The 18,127-nt window shown below is 34.0% G+C and overlaps 1 protein-coding gene across 1 annotated transcript in view; it reads right to left on the reverse strand.

Moving 5' to 3' along the window:
• Window positions 1–1,525: 1,525 nt before the first annotated feature.
• Window positions 1,526–18,127, reverse strand: part of FAM114A1 (family with sequence similarity 114 member A1) — a 72,081-nt gene continuing 55,479 nt past the window's right edge. Inside the window, exons 10-14 of the mRNA XM_074229634.1 lie at window positions 17,344–17,505; window positions 16,146–16,285; window positions 13,733–13,805; window positions 9,437–9,490; window positions 1,526–6,366 (exon numbers count right to left, since the gene is read on the reverse strand). Of these exons, the coding sequence (XP_074085735.1) occupies window positions 6,265–6,366; window positions 9,437–9,490; window positions 13,733–13,805; window positions 16,146–16,285; window positions 17,344–17,505 (531 nt within the window). The 3' untranslated portion in view covers window positions 1,526–6,264. The remainder of the gene's footprint in view (window positions 6,367–9,436; window positions 9,491–13,732; window positions 13,806–16,145; window positions 16,286–17,343; window positions 17,506–18,127) is intronic.

Below are 18,127 nucleotides of genomic sequence, written 5' to 3' on the forward strand. Positions count from 1 at the left end.
GGAAAAGGATAGAAAAGAATTAAGAGAAACCAAGGAAAATTAGACAGTAGAATGTGAAGACAAACTCCAGAAAGGTAAGGGATTTGTCAAGACTAGGCAAGGTAAGTAAGAAAATATAAATGAAAAAAATTAGAGGGCAAAGAAAATTGGTGGATAGGTTACATTGGTGAAATCAATGGAAGATTTGTTGGAGGCTGAAAGAAATGTGAGTTTGGCTATGGGGCTCACTGAAACTAAAGAATGAATGAAATTATTAAGTTATTAAAAGGTGATACTTGTGGGGTTAGAATACCAAAAGTAGTTTTTTTTGAAAGGCAGTGGGGAGTTAAGTGACTTGCTCAAGGTCACACAGCTAGGCAATTATTAAGTCTTTGAGGCTGGATTTGAACTCAGGTACTCCTGACTCCAGGGCCGGTGCTCTATTCACTGTGACACCTATCTGCCCCTCCAAAAGTATCTAAAAAAAGATTGAAAATCTCATCTAGGGAGAATAGTTAGTGGTATAATGACTCTTATAGAGTATGCAATATTTGTATTTAATTCTTCTAGAGTTGAGTGACTGTTTTTTATAAATGCACTGTGGTATCTCTGGACAAAAACAGGTAATAAGTATAGGGAAACAGATTACAATTTGTGATAGGGTACATGATACGGTAATTATGAAGATAATTTCAGTTATCTAACAGTTTATCTAGGTCTTTGCCAAGAAGAGAACAAAGGGCAGCTAGGTGGCTCAGTGGATAGAGCACCAACCCTGCAGTCAGGAAGACCTGAGTTCAAATTTGACTCCAGACACTTGATTATTACCTAGCTGTGTGACCTTGGGCAAGTCATTTAACCCCATTGCCTTGCAAAAAACAAAAACAAAATAAAGAGAGGACAAAAATAGACTTGACAATGAAAATTTAACCTGGCAATAATTTCATCCTTCAAAAAATAAAGGAACCTCTAAGGAGAAAATTCTATTTTGTATCTAATTGCCATTAAAAGAGAGGAGCTATTAGAATAAAAATTATGGGAACCTTGGGGAGAAATACCTGTTTCCTTAATTTCTCTAGTTCTAAAGATCCTAGGGTGAATGCTGGGTCAAGGAAGAGAATCTTAGGATTGCCTCAAGCGCCTGGTCCTTGTATTTTGTGGGTTTTTTTATAAGACAGTCTCAAAAACATTTCTTTTCAATATCTAATCCCTTTGAGACCAATAGAAGAGACAAGTCTGTCAAATGAATCAGCAGTGACTATAGTGCTGACATAATCTTATTACTTTTTTGGCTGAAAGCTCATGGGGAGAAAAATGCTCTGTGATCTAGGTCAAGGTAAGTACATCTAAGTGCAGGATGTAGGATTCAATTCCTCTACACTCTATTCAGCCTCTGTGCCCAAACTGCTTTGATTACAGATGATGATCATGTTACTGGAAGCACAATTATTTTAATATTGTTATGTAGGTTGTAGTCATTTATTGTAACAGAAAAAAAGACCCTTGTAATTATGTAGAAGACTAATTAAACAGGCTATTTGAGGAATTCAAGAAAAATGAAAGTAACTCTTTTATTTAGCTTTGTTCAGTAATCATGGTATAGAATAAATTAAAAAGAAAGATCAGGGAAGGTGTCAGTCAATCAACAAGTCAAATCAACAAGCATTTATTTATTAATGTGTATGTGCTAAGACACCAGAACTGCAAGTACAAAGAGTGAAACAATTCCTGCTCTCAAGGAACTCACATTCTAATGGGGGGGTAGGGGGGAGCCAGAAACAGATCCACTTATAGCATAATGCTTCTGGAAAAAAAAAAAGAACTCATAATTGTGTGATCCTCTTGCCGTGATCTCTGCCATTTTGGTGAAATAATCTTCAGTATAATTGAGAGAGATAATTCATATCTGGTAGAACTTTTTTTAAAAATCAACTACTGTGACATTTTAAACTTTGATAGTCTAAAAGAGAGGTAATGAAATATAATTTTAGAATGCAAAGAACTGCTTTTGATAACATATTTTTAAATCCCATTTTCAGAAGCAGATTAGTAAGAAATACTTAGAAAAGGCATTTTGAGACCTGAGAGTATAAAAGTAGGATATATCTAAGAGTAACATGAAAGGGTCACATTTTCCACTATGAAACATTGGTTTGATCATGAAAAGAAATGCTTTCCTAAATGAAAGACCAATTTAAGTTTTGTGCAATACACAGTACATAGTTTCTATTTATAGAGATGTTTTGCACAAAATAAGAGGAACTTATTTTGAAATGTTTTTTAGGTTTTTGCAGGGCAAATGGGGTTAAGTGGCTTGCCCAAGGCCACACAGCTAGGTAATTATTATTAAATATCTGAGGCCAGATTTGAACCCAGGTACTCCTGACTCCAGGGCCGGTTCTCTATTCACTGTGCCACCTAGGCACCCCTATTTCAAATTTTTTAAGGGTTGCTATGGAGTATTGGATCCAGGCCTATCAGGGATGACCTCAAACAGATTATGTTCCCTTGGTTCCTGTACAATTCAAGTATGGCTAGGCTATGGAGAAAATAACCTTCATTTATAAAGTTCTGAGTACTTAGTAAGGGAGCGGAGGGGAATTGACTTCAAAAACAATCAGAAAGAAATCTATGATACATAACCTTGTACCCCCAGTACTTTCTAAGCATGAATGCCCCTCCTTTCACCCTTGGAAATATGATACCAAAGTAGTTCTTAATGGTGGAAAGTTCCTGTAACTTCACTTAGCTAAATACATTATTCACATAAAATTGAGCTTAGGGACCGAACTTTCAAAGTTGAAAATAATCTTAGAGGTCACATAGTTCAGCTCCTTTATTTTACAGGTGACAGGACCGAGTCCTAGAGAGGTCCAAAGGACTTGTAGAAGGTCACAAAAATAAGTGGTAGAATTGGGATTTGAAACCAAGTCATCTGACCCCGTGCAAAGTACATTTTCCATTATACCATGCTGTTCAAAACATCTTTGTGAATCAGACCCAGTAAAAAACAGGTAGTTATGTTGTCAGCAGGAGAGACTATTTCCTTTGAGGTATGCCTTAATGCCCACCCTGTATAGAACTCTGTTCATTAAACCTATAATTGTATGCACCAATACCCAAGAGGAATTTTCCTTGAATACATTTTACTTTGAATTGGAGATATGCTTTTAAAGGTTTTCATTTAATAAGGGTAAAACACAGAACAAATGCATAATCTAGACAAGTGGCAATTTTGCACTAGATGCAAGGAAGAGACAGGCATCCTTGTTCAGTGTTGATGGCTCAAAGTGAACCAAAACACATTTAAATCCAAAAAGGATTACTGAGGAAATAGAAAGTGCCAGTGGAATAAATCCTGGATATATTATCCATTCAGTAACTGATTGTCAGTGTCAAAACCAAGATTGCTTAAGATCTTCATCCTGAATGTTACTGACTTGAAAGGCACAGAAAAAAACAGATAATTAAGGGACAGGCACTAGTTGTGTGATTTCATTGGCAGAAAAGATTCCACGTTGAAGAAGTTCCTTTTGTCAGTGCAGGCTGGCACTTTCTATGCAAATTATTACCTTAGGGAATTGCTTTGGGCACTGAACTATGAAATGACTGGCCTAGAGTCTCACAGTCTTCCTTACCCCAAGGCCAGCTCTCTATCTATTATGCCCCAATTCTTCTCTCTATTTAATATTAACAATGACATGAGAATCACAAAACAATAAGAATACATGGAGGGAATATGTTTCAGTGGGTGGAATGCCTTTCTGGATTACATAATGGATCTTTCAGAGTATCAAAGTAAATGATAAATGGAATAAAGAGAGTGTGATTGCTAAAAAAGAATAGTTTAAGAAGTTTTTTTAAAGAGATTCTTCTCTTTATAATCAAAATACATAAAACTGGATCCCTGAAAATTGTTATGCATTTGCTTGCTTGCCTATCTTTGGTAAAAAATATGTCTTGTGGTAAAACAGATTTTTTTTTAAATGACATATTTTTGCAATTACTGAAGTTGTTTTTTTTTTCTTTTTCTGGATATCAGTTGTTAAGGTTGCATTGGCTGATACAATAAAAGTAGTTCTTAATCATGGGTTTAAAAATCTAAGTAGAGAAATTTTGCTCATGGCTACAAGTTTCTTTTTTAAAATTTTACACTTAATTTCATGTCTGTAGAGCTCTTCGGAATTGCAATATCTTAAATACAGCAAACATGATTCTCCATATATTCTTCTCTTGCTTGCACACTGAATGTTTTGGATTTACAAAAAAGCAAATACAAAGGTTTCAAAATCCTCATACTACTCAGTAGGAGGCAAGAGAAAAGAAAATTTAACCTTCTAGCACATTTCCTCAATTATGGAGAATTAAGCCTACCTCAGTTGTAGTGTTAAAATAAGATAGTATTTATAAAGCACTTTGTAAAATTTTCAAAGCAATATTTAATGGTTATTAGACCCTATAGCAACACTTCTTTATGATTTCTTCTTTTGTATTTTCCAGACCATCAAACATAAGTGGTCTATGATAAGATGAAATTCTGAGGAATAAAAACACTACACAATGGGATTTGTCAGGGTGGGAGTGTATGTGTGTGTGTGTGTGGGGGGTGCTGGAGATAGCCTACTAGAGAGATAAAGAAAGGTATCTATGTGAACAAAGGGCTTTGTATTTCTGAGGACATTTGTAAACCAGCTGGATTTATGTGATATTGAATGGATTCATTGGACAAATCTTCACAGAGCCTGAAAGGAAGAGACTAGACAGAATATGCAGTCATTATTGACACTGAAGGTGATAGATCCATAAGTAGTTATTTGTGTGATGATTTGTAAAGGTCTCCCAACATGTTTAAATATGATTTTTCCCTCAATTACATGGAAAAGATGATTTTTAATATTCACTATTTTTTTTAAATTTTGAGTTCCAAATTCTATCATTCTCTTCCTCTTCCATCTCCCTCCTCCCTGAGATGGTAAGAAATCTGATATACTTTCCTAAAGAATTTACTTATTATTCAAGTCATGTAGCATCATCTCCCCAGATAAATGAAATTATAAATAGATACTTTTATTTCAAAGACCATGATGATTCTGATGTTGATTCAATTCATATTTATTATGTACCCTTTTTCTGAGGTACTGTGTTAAGCTCTGGGGATAATAACCAAAATAAACAAACTAAGAAATAGAGTCCCTATCCTCAAGGAACTTACAGTCTGGTAAAGCTATGTTGACAAATCCATTCAGATTTATCTAAACCACTAAAAAGCTAAAAATTTCTTCTTACAGTAAAAAATCATTTACCAGTCCCTGACTGATACATTACATGGTGATTAGAAACAATATATAATGAACAAGAAACTAAGTATTAAAAAGCAAGTATTAAAGATATTCTGCTTTCCTTAATCTTGAAATTTTTTTTGCAGGAATACTATTATTTTTCAGATTCAGTAAAAACTCTTTGCTTTATTATGGACACTAGGAAATAACAGTGTCTATTGTTACAGAATTTTAGAAATGAATGGAAACTTAGAGTTCATCTGATCTAGGGATTCTTAGTCTGTGGCCTGTAAAGTCTTTTAAAAATATTTTGATAATTGTATTTCAATATAAATGATTTCCAATGTATTTTATGTATTTAAAAACATTCTGAGAGAATGCATTCACAAACCTTACCAGACTGCTAGCAGATCCATGATACAAAAGAGGTTAAGAGCCTATAATATAGACTAAGCACCTTATTTTTGCAAATGAGAAACCTGAAACTTGGAGAAATTAAGTGACTCACCCAAGGTTATGCAGCTGGCAGAACCTGAATTCAGATCCCGTATATTTCATAAGATATGTTTTCTGTATCACAATTTAGCCTCATTTAAGTTAAAATTTTAAAAATTAATGCTTGAAGAGTGGGAAATTTGCAACCATCTCCATTTAGGATTTAAAGAATTCAAGATCCTGGAATCTCTTGTCACAGTGTGACTTACTAATTAAAGGAATTTTTATGAATGGAAATATAGTCAAACCAACATTTTTTGAGTATACTTATTTCAATTTAAATTAATGTGAAGAAAATATTACTATTTGAATAAAAGCTATTTCTAACAACCATATACATGAAGAGAAATGTCTTTAAACATTTATTTCAATACTGTCTGTGCAAAATTGCTATAGTGTCCTTCCATGGACCTTCAGGAGTCAGTTTTCTTTTAAGACATAGTGTTTAACCACAAACACTATAAGGATGTGGCCATGCTTCCTTTTACATGGTGATGGATTCTGGCAGCTGTCACTGTTCTTCTTTCGAACAATTGGTTTGGATATGTGAAATCTGTAGAACAGGAAGCAACAGCTGGAAAGCATCCTGGATATACGTAGTACTGTTGGCGCCCTAATGAGGGAGGAAAAAATGTAGTTGAAAAACTATTCTTAGAGTTGAGTGTTGGCATTATTCTTTAAAATTTGATTGCTTGCCACCATCTCCTCTTCCCCCACATGATGCTTAATTCTATTTCCTCAGTCATTATGGAATATAAAAAAAAATCAAAGTATATCCTGTTTAACAGACTGAACTCTTGATTATGAATTCTATCCTGCAGAAGGATTTCTCCAAAATGGAAAATAATTAATATAAGCTTCTGAGTTATACTTAAAGAATTACACATTCATTTACCTCTATTCTTAACCTCTGTCTTCATCAGTCTAACTGTCTGGAAATCATGTCAAGGAAGAAATCTTAGTTTGCCAGTAACAAAGCAGATAAATAACTGACCTGAGGAGGAGATCTGGAGCAAAGCAACTGAATATCTTTTTTTTTTTTAGATTTTTTTTTTTCCTGCAAGGCAAATGGGGTTAAGTGGTTTGCCCAAGGCCACACAGCTGGGTAATTATTAAGTGTTTGAGACCGGATTTGAACCCAGGTACCCCGACTCCAAGGCCGGTGCTTTATCCATTGCGCCACCTAGCTGCCCCTTGAATATCTTTAAAGTCCTAGATAGTACCATCCTCTCCATCCATAAGTGTCTACTATGTTTTCAATTAGGATATATATACTATAGCTCAAATTGCAAACTAGATTAATATCCTGTTATCCCAAAGAATACTTTAGGGGGGGAACCCCCTCAAACAACCCCAACATAAAATTCCTCTCAAACGCCAAATCCAAATATTTGAGGTATGAGTTCATCTTTGATTTCCTAACCTTTTCCCCTTCAATTGATTATATATACTGTCAGTATCTTTGAGAAGGAGAAAGTAGGGAAGATTTTCTTTGATTATATTACAAAACTAAAAGCCAGCTAGTGCCTTAGTTTAGTCTAGGATATTAGTCAACTGTGAAAATTTACCTGCAATATACCTTATAGACTCAACTATCAGCCAGATTTTCCTTTCAAATCTTGTTTGTACAAAATCTGAAGATGGCCTTGATGAAAGAATGCCAATGAAAGTTATAAAAATAAAATGAGCAGTGGGGACAAAAATAAATAAAATATTGTTATCTGATTTGAGGAAAATTGCTTAAAAATTTCTTTAATGGGAAATAAATATTTTAAGAGGATAATTATGCACGACTATTTTATACATCTTTCAAAGCAGGATCTCATTTCAGGTGGAGGGGACTGGCTTTATTTGGGGGAAATTTCTTTTCAGATTAATATGTGTGTATATAATTCTTTTTTAGAAATAAATTTCTTTATTGTATTTCATGTGAAAAGAGTATATATGGTAAATTCAAGAATTGATTTCCTTTCATAATGAATAGGGGGTGGAGGAAAGTTAGCCAAAAGATTTAAAAATGGTTGGGGCCTCCCACAGGAAGTCATATCATTCATATACATGACCTATAAATATAACTAAAGATAAGATAAAGGATCATCTCCCCTACAGATAACAGGGAAGCAACAAAGGGATTTACATTTGCCATCTTCTGTCCAGTTTCACTATATATCTAAATATATCTATATCTATAATCTATATCTATATCATCTCTATCTCTATCTTTATATCTATATCTACATATAGCATCAAGGATTATATATAATACTTGATGCTACTATTCTGTATCTATCTGAAAACACCTCAGTCTTTTAGAATTATAGAAATAACCTGAGTTAGAGTTTTTGCAGTCCAACAACATTTTAGATGATGAGGAAAATAATTAAACAAGATCTCTAGGAAGTAAGGATATATATTATATATACATAATATATTCTCTCTTTTGAAAAACAGAGAATTCTTTTGATTAATGGTATAGCATTTTAAGTATCCATGGTATATAGTATCAGCATGTAATTCAGTGTTGCAGGGATTATATATGTGAATATCCATATATGAATCTATATATGAAACAGATACATATATATGAATACATACATATGTGTATATCTATGTACACATTAAACATATACATATATGCATACATATATGATATGTTTTGAAGATATACCCTCAACTGAATTATAATTGAATTGAGAGGTAAATATATTTAGTGAAAAGTTAAATCTGGTAGCCAGGAATCTAAGTTCAAATTCTGACTCCTCTCTACTTACTCTGACCGTAGTCTTATATTCTCTCTGAGTTTCCTCATCTCTAAAGTGGGGAAAGAACATCTGTATCAACAATTTCAAAGGGTAGTCTTGTAAACTTATAGGCACCATATAAATATAAATTATTACCTATAGATCTAGGCACCTGCCTATATGGTAGCCCAAATTTTTGTCATAAAACCTTGCTGGTTTCCTTTATCTACCACAGGTTAAAAAAAAACCCAATATGCCAATAGAGTATTTTCAGAACTCTCTAGAACCTACCCCCATGAATGGGGAAAGGCTGCTATATTTCCTTTATCCTCTCATACAATGCATCTCCTAGCAAGATCACAGATGACATAAGGATAACTTTAGTTTAATGATTCTATTATAGGAGATGATGGTTGGGTTTCAGCCAGGAAAGAACAGACCTCTTGAGTTTTGATAGACAAAACTTGGCTAACATATCATTTTTTTAAGATAAAAGGCATCTGACACATCTGCCAACCTACACTGGACCTCACTGACCAAGAGGACTCATTGAGTGTGAAGAGGGAAAAATTCAGATTTTCATGGAATAAAATTTCAAGTTTCAGATTGTCACAGAAACCAGTAATTATAGTGTTAAAATGGGTGTCAAATTTTATAGCAACACATGCAGAACCATTTGATAAGCCTAAGGCAACAGTTGCAGAAATAACATGCAAGGCTAGCATTTCTTTTTGCACTCAGGAATCCTTGGAAATTTAGGTATTGTTGATTTACTCCAGTTTCTAGCTAGTTGCTATACATGAAAAGGCTGTTGATGAGATAGTGGAGAATCACGGTTACACTTTCTTCTTAAAAGAAAAACATAGAAACTGTATCCTCCATACCTGCTTCTTTTCAAAGGAACTTTATCAAGCCCTCTCCAGATGACAGTTAAAAGCTTACCTCTAACAAAACACTGTTGATCATTGGGTTAAGGACTTCTGCCTTTTGATTGCTCTGTGAAATCAAAACACAAATCAATTAATTGAAATCTATACTTCAGGCCTGAACATTCTGATATTAGTGAACAGAAATTCATTTGCTTTGTTAACAAATCAATTGTGAACTATGGATTGGTGAATTAAGAACAAGAGAGGTCCTAAGACATCATATGAAAATATCATTCTAATGCTTCCCATCTGCTTCATGTTTTAAAAAAACCCATGGATTATTAATCAGAAGATTTAGACTCTAGTCCCTGGTCTTCACTTATAAGTTATATGACCTCAGGTAACTTAACATCAACACTTAACATCCCTGGGCCTTACTTTCCTAATCTGGAAAATGGCTACAAATGAATGATCTGCTTATTTTACAGACTTGTTGCAATGCTCAATTGAGATATAAAAGCATGCTGAAACTACATATTATTTTAAGCTAATATTGTTCTTAGTCCTGATGTCATAATTTTTAACTAAGAATTTCAATTATAGACCTTCAAAATTTATATAGTGCACTAATGCACAGTTTGACTCAGATCAGCAGATAGTTATTACACTCCACCTAGAGCACAAAGTGCTTAGAGCACAAAGTGCTAATAGCACAGGTCAAAGGTTACAAGTAAATGAATAATTTATTCAATAAATAGTTATGGATTATATGTGTGAGAATTCATGCTAGATATAACATGTGTGTGAAATTATGCAAGATAACAGTATCTGACCTCAAGACATTTACAATTTAGTTGAAAAATTTCTAATCTAATAAGCATATGTTTGTTGGATGACTGATATTTGACAATATCCCTAATATACACATGAATTGGAAAATGATACTAAAATCTTTAGGAGTATATTAATATACTCAAATAAATGCCAAATGTCAAATTATAGTGATTTGATTATGAACAGGTGAGTCATAGACTAAGGACAGGGATAATGGTTAGACCTATGATGTGATTGGAATTGGAAGTTCCTTGCAATGAGAAACTCCCTCTACCAGTACAAGTAGGAAACTTCTCTGCAATTTATGTCTTAATTGCCTAGAATGCCAAGAGGTGAAGTTAACAGAGGTAAGGGAGCTCAAGCTAACAGAGCCAGCATTTATCAGAGAGAAATTCGAACTCTGATCCACATTAGCAAATTATGAGGAAAAGGAAATGCGGTTACTTTCTGCCTCTTCTTGCAATTCTTAGCACTGTTACTTAGCAAGTTACTGAATTAGATGTGTACTGCAAGGAAATAAAACATGAGCATACTGGGAGGCTTAGATGCTAAACTTAAATAATAATGACTATAGGACCATAGAGTGGGAAGGGATCTCAGGGGTTATCTAGCTCATTTCTTACATATGAGGAAACTGGGGCAGGTTGAATGACTTGCTCAATATTACAAAGGTAATAAGTATGAGAACAGGATTTGAATCCAGGTTATCTGAGTCCAAAATAAGTGTGCTTTTTCCACTGTACATGGCATATGAAGAGATCTCTGTTAAGAGAATAACTTTCTTCTAAAAAGCCTAAAATATTTTCACTTGTCATCTGATCTATCTTTACAATGGCACAATATTTATGTGAGTGGCTATTATTTTTCCATTCTGTGGGGGAAGAATCTGGACTCATATTTCATTGATATAGGGAATTCCTGAATGAGAGAACTGTCTTTACTAATGTAATTTGGCACTTTCTATTCAATTTAATAGTCTAGAAGCTGACCAGGGTACTAAAAGGTTAACAGAGTTGCATAGTATGTTTCTTTTTTTTGGTGGTGGTGGGGAGGGTTGCAAGACACCAGGGTTAAATGATTTGCCCAAGGTCACTCAGCTAGGTAATTATGTTTCTGAGGCTGTATTTGAACTCAGATCCTCCTGACTCCAGAGTTGGGGCTCTGTGTCCACTACACCATCTATATTTCTTTCTGGCTCCAAGGTCAGCTCTTTGTCCATTCAACCATAGTATGCTTCAGTGGAAAGAGAAGTGGTTTATATATCAGAGAATCTAAGTTTAATTCTTGATTATGCTATATGATCTTGAATAGGTTCCTTTCCCTCTTTGGGTCTCAGTTTCCTCATTGGTAAAATGATGGGGATGGACTAATAACTTTTATGGTTCAATTGACCATTGAATCTATTCTATCATATGGAAATAGGATGTTGGGTCCCTTTGGCTATATAGATATTGGTTAACCTGGGATTATAATAAGGATTCTCCTTCCCCCTTCTAATCCATTATTTGCAATACATCATCATACTACCATATGAAAAAGTGAAAATATCCCAATGAATTTTCCTCATTGCATTTAAGATCCTAATCACAAAACCTGTCCTAATACAAATAGCTTCATGTAGCCAGTTACAATTATTTCAATAGAGGCTAAATAGCATATACTACATATTATTTCTAGGGACACTAAAATGGACTCTAAGGAAAAACTCTTTTGAAATGTAATCCATTTTGTCAGTAACCAGAAAATCCATTATAGTATTTGCTCTTGGTTTATCTGATTATCAATAAACTGCTGAAATATAATCAAAGTGAGGATAATAAAATGACATTGATTTTGAGAAGGTGCAAACAATATGAAAGGAGTCTGGAGAGCAAAATAAACCCATTCACTTCTAATTATGAATATTGGCTGTGTTTTAAGACCTAGAAAAGCTCACAGAAATGATGAATTAAAATTCATGAATATTAACTTTACCATATAAGTACCATTATATTGTGAGATGGTACTTTCATAGTAAATCTAAAAATTTAAAAATTCCACTATCTCTTGTTGAAACTTATTGTCCTAAGTTTTTTAATAAATGTTTTATTTATGGGAAAACACATGAAACAATTTTATGTATATAAAATATATAAATATTCTATCAATCTATTATCATTATCCCTCCTCAAAAGAATACAAGTTCCTAAAGGATAGAAACTCTTTTACTTTTTTATTTGTAACCCCCAAGCTCACTAAAATTCCTACTACATTGTAAGCACTTAATAAGTGCTTGTTGATTGATTGATATGATGGCTAGGGAACTACAGAAAATAATAAATGGCCATTTGCCTAGTGGGCCATGAAATAATTTGCATAGGGTCATTAACAAACTGGGGAAAATAAAGAATTGGTGAAAATAAAGAAACCAAACCAAGCATGACTATAAATTAATGAATCTGGATTTTTTTTCCCCTGTAGTATGTAAACTGGTTCTGAAGGTCAATCTAAAGCATAGGAAATAGCATAAAATCTAGCAAAGGAAAGAATTCAAATAAAATGAAAAGTAAAAGACATTAAAGAGGGATCCATGGACCTCAGAACATAAAATATCTTTATTTTGAAAATGAGGAAATGGAATCCCTGTGATTTGTCCATTCATATAGCTAGCTACAATAGTTGTTAAGCTAGAATCATAATTATGATCTTCTGGCTCCCAGTTCATTTCTTCTTATGAGTCTATATGTTGTTGTGGAAAGAGATGAATTTGGAGACAAAAGAAATCTGGATTCATATCCCAGCCTTGACATTTATTCATTATGGGACTGATCAGGCAAGACTTAATTTCTAAGCTTAAATTTCCTCAACTGTAAAGTTAGGAGAATATGACTTGTAGTACTTTTGTTGGTAATGAAAACACTTCTTAAACCTCATATTGTTATACAAATGTGAAAGATTATTACCTACCACAGCAACAGTATGGTATCATTACAGAAAAAAACTACTAACTCAGTTGTTTTTAAGCTGCATTTTAGATTTAGAATAAACCAATTTATTATTTGCTTAAATCTTGTTTCTGTCTTGCACTTCTACCATTCTTCTTAGTCCCTCAAATTCTTATTCCCCCAAATGCACCTTACTGTTTAAATATCCATAATAAATCAGGGGTGGCTAGGTGGCACAGTGGATAAAGCACGGGCCCTGGAGTCAGGAGTACCTGGGTTCAAATCCAGTCTCAGACACTTAATAACTACCTAGCTGTGTAAAAAAAAATATCCACAATAAATCAATATCAGGTAGTATAGTGCTGTTGATAGAGAGCTGGCCAGAGAGTTAGGAAGACCTAGTTTCAAACTTATATAAACTGATTGTGAGACTCTGGGCAAATCACTTATCCTCTTAGTGTCTTCAGGCAACTCTGTAGGACTTTAAATTTCAGATAAGTGAATATTTATTTTGGCATGAGAAATTTCCTCTTTGGGGGACACCCTACTTTGATGAATTCAAAGAACCAAACCCCATCCCCCCATCCCTATAAAAAATATTATACTCTTACCCCAGTGGTGGTTAAAAAATCAGAAAATTTCTTAGATAAGGAGGCCACTTCATTACACATTGCATTGGTTAATCTGAAGGAAAAAACCAATAGATTACTTTAAAGTTAATTTTTTAAAAAAATTAAAGTACTTAGATTAGAATCTGAAAAAAATAGTTTACTTCGTGTTCTTGATAGAGTTCTGGACAACTAGATAATGGGTTTATTATGAATTTTGGTTTATAACATAAGTATTATGAAAAATGTATTTTGATTTGGATGCATTTTCCCTACTGAAGTGGGGAAGAAAGTTTATATATTCATTTGCTGATGTTATTTTGGAGGGGGGGTGGTTAGGGTTGAGAGGAGGAGTGAAAGATTCCCTTTTAATATCCTGTCTAATAATTCATAATAGAGGGTATACTTTTGACTTGTATAAAATATGAGTGCATTCTACAACTTATTTTTTCCTTTCAAAGAAATTTCATTTTAGGAGAGGGAAGAGCACCTGAGATAAAGGAGCAAGGAATCTTGAAGGAAAGACAAGAGGCACCATATGCCATTACTGCCACTAACATAACCACTATCTCTCTCTTTAGATCCTAATAGAAAGAACCAAGGACCTTGAGGCTAAGAGTCCCAGGAACAACACACACCTCAGACCATTAGCCCTTCTTCCAGTCCAGTCACCCAGGGAAGCATAATTTTGGGCAGGCAAGTCAGCCTAACTGAGATGTCAAGATATCTTGAGGGGGAGACAGAAATTCTTATCTGCCAGAAAAGTCAAACCACTACTACCACCATCATCACTTTGACTACCATGTTATCTCACATGTGAATGGAAATAGCAGGATAATCAATGCAAGGACCCAGGAAACAGCAGTTCCTCTTTATTATTTCCTTCCAGACAACATCACCATTCCTATGTCAGGTCCCTATATCTGTCATCCAGGAAAGCAAGCCCTATGTCTTGACCAACTGTTTCTGAATGTGCCACAGCACTCAGGGGAACTATAAAGACCTAGAAAACAATCAAATAGTTCAACATCAGAAACTAATATGATACTAAGGAAATGTATTACCATTTGCTTTGCTCCTGAAACTTAAGGACTGCTGGGCCTTTTCATCTGACTTGCTGCTCATACATGTAATGTTTCCCTCATTAGAAGGGAGGCAGCTTGAGATCCAAGGCTATCTTACTTTTTTATCTGTATCATCCTCAGCCCATAGCACAGTGCTAATCAAAGAGAAAGCTTTTAATAAATGCCTTTTCCTTAATTAATTAATTCACTCATATAAGTAATTATGGGTTATGATTACAGAATTTCTGTACACTGTGAAGAAGGTGAGATGGTAGCTGCCACTAGGGCACCTGGGATGCTGGCTGTACCTTTTCCAGATGATCCATTTTGGCTGCTGGTGGCAGTGGTAGAGGCTTTTCTATGCTCTTGAAATGTGTAAGCTGATTGCCATCACATAGGCAGCATCAGTTAGGACTTTCTAGGAGTTAAGACTTTCTAGGAGACCATACCCTTATCTCAGGATGGTCTAAGTTGGAAGTTGGAAAGTTTGGGGAATTTTCAAGGAAGAAGAAAAGATAAAGTTGCCCTAAATATGTTCCTCAAGACAAAGCACTATTTAATTTATTTTGTTTTTATGTCTTCAGTGCCCAGAATAGTTACCTGCAAACAATGAATGCTGGCTTGATTTGACTGTTGTATAGTCCTAGGAGAACATAAAAGTGAGAACTGGATCTATGTCCTCTTTGTCTTTATCTCCCAAAATATAGTTTACTTAGTAAATATTGTTGAATTGAATGAATTATGAATAAAATAAATAGTCTTGGTGAATTGTAAAGGAAGGACAAGGAAAACACTTGTACTTTTGTTCTCAGTCTAACTTAGGACAATTTTTAGGTCCTTTTTTTGGCTCCTATGAATGTCTTTAATGAATGACTGGTCAAGGAAAATAGAATGGAGCTGACTCATCAGTCATGAATTTGGGGATGTGAACCACAGAAACTGCTAAGAAAATCTGGATGCACTGGTAAATTTTGTCACTCTAACTATAAGACTAAATTAAGAAAGGGAATTCTCAATTTATGTGGTGAAAATTTATTTATACCAACAATGCCTGCATTTCAAAGTATCTGATCTATTGAAACAATAAGTGGTGTTATAAATATGATCAAGGTCATATATTTTCTAACATACCCCAGGTAATCTTGGTGTAGTAACTCCTAAGAGGCAGGTATTACTTATTTCTATAATATATTGCCTATAGATTGCTCTAAGCATTTATTTTCACAGCAAAATAGAGATTTGTTGATATAGAATCTTAATTTTTGTGAACTCTGAGATGGATGAGGATGGAAAAAATACTAAACTATTATGAAAGACACTGAAAAAATATAAAAAAATTAAGTTACATTTACTTTGTAAGAACTTTTGCTTGGTCCTGGGCTGATTTTTCCACTTCTTGCCCATGAAGAATTAGCTCTGCTACCTTATGAAGTTGTTCAATACAGCGTGCTGTTACTTCAGCAAGACTTTCAATCGATAACATGTATACATCCTGTAATGAAGTAACAAACAAAACAGCATAAATATTCATATGAAGAGTCTGAGAAATTACTAGTCATTTTGAGCTCAAGGACAACATAAAATCAACCTTGTTACTTCAAATGATAAATTTCTAGAAGTGACTGAATATATCTTTTATGTTACCTGAAATATGAGAAATTATAAAACTACTCAAAGAAATACCAATAATTTGAATAAGAAATATTGTCTTCAGTATTATTAAACTGAAAAATTATTTCTCCTTAAAATATTTATATTTCATTCCACCAAAATCTTTGACACTGTCAAATGGTTCAGCATCAGAAACTGATATGATTTTGTCAGTGGAAATGACAGAGATTGCAATCTATCCATGCATTTTCATCCTCTGCATCAATGTCTTTTGGCAAATACTTCAATGAATTAATTATTGCCTCTAACATTTAAATACAGTACTAAATAATTATGGTAAGTTAAGAAGGACATTGAGTCCCATCCTATATTATTTACAATATTTGTTTAAAGACATTTATAATATTTTTGACAATATGTATACAAAATTAGACCCTGAGGGCAAAATTACTATTCCCCTAAAAAATTGTTTTTCCTTTACAATTCTCATAAATCCATGATGAAACTATCAAACTTATAAGAATTTGCAAACTGACTTACCCTAAGAAAATTGTTATATATTTATGAAATTATCACCAATTTTCTCAGAATGGTGGAAAAATATTGCTATCATAACAAAATAAGAAATGTTGATAACGTGATTTGTTCAGTTGTTTGGCAGTTGTTTCTAACTCTTCATGACTCAATTGGGGTTTTCATGGCAAAGATACTGGAGTGGTTTGCCATTTACTTCTCCAGTTAATTTTGCAGATGAGGCAATTGTGGCAAACAGGGTCAAGTGACTTGCCCAGGGTTACACAGCTAGTAAGTGTCTGAAGCCACTTTGAATTCAGAGAGATGAGACTTCCTAATTAAAGGTCAGGTATTCTATTTACTACATCACTTAGTTACCTGATTAACATAAGATAATTGTTCAAAGGATAGAAAAGTTATTTTTACCTCTAGTGTCTTAGTTTTCTTTTCCTCTTCTTTATTTTCATTTTCAGAGTCTTTAGGAATTGCTTCTTCATTATCTACAATTTTCTCCACTGGCTGTTCTACCACATCAGCTGATGGCACAGTTTGAGCTTCTTCCACCCAGTCATGAGCCTTCTTTCTAGCCTGTAACCATTCCCACCCAAAGAAACACATTTACAATGTGAGAATGGAGGATGATATACTGCTGCTAAATATGAAAAGGTAGATTAAAATCCATTCAGCCTAATTATCCAATTCTTAGTCTAGAAGTTAGAGGGCATTCTTAAGGATACATACTCAGATTCTTTTACCTCTTTAAAACACTCCTTTGAAACTTTGGAAGGAAAGTTCTGTAGAGACCCAAGGACTCACAAAACCCCCAATGGTTACAGTGAGAGAATCATTTGTGATTTTATCAGTTTAGGCAACTCCCAGATTGGAACCTGCCCTCCACTGATACAGTTAGGTAAATCACCTGTAACTTAGGGTCTTATAAAGTTGCCTGTAGATGCTCAGAATGTACATGACTTACTCATGCTCACTTAGTTAGTATGTACTAGAGACAGGACAAGAACTCAGATTTTTCTGCCTCCAAGGGCAATCCTCTATTAACAATGTCATGGTTCTTCTATAACTAAGATACAGAAGAGTAAAAATAATGAACACATCCAAATAAAAAAGAAAAAAGAAAATATGACTGTTTTTCACTTTTCCTGAGAAAATATTTAAAAAATTAGACCTTAAAAAAAAGCAGGAATTTAGCTAT

Source organism: Macrotis lagotis, chromosome 3 (assembly GCF_037893015.1).
Source record: "Macrotis lagotis isolate mMagLag1 chromosome 3, bilby.v1.9.chrom.fasta, whole genome shotgun sequence".
Taxonomy (NCBI): domain Eukaryota; kingdom Metazoa; phylum Chordata; class Mammalia; order Peramelemorphia; family Peramelidae; genus Macrotis; species Macrotis lagotis.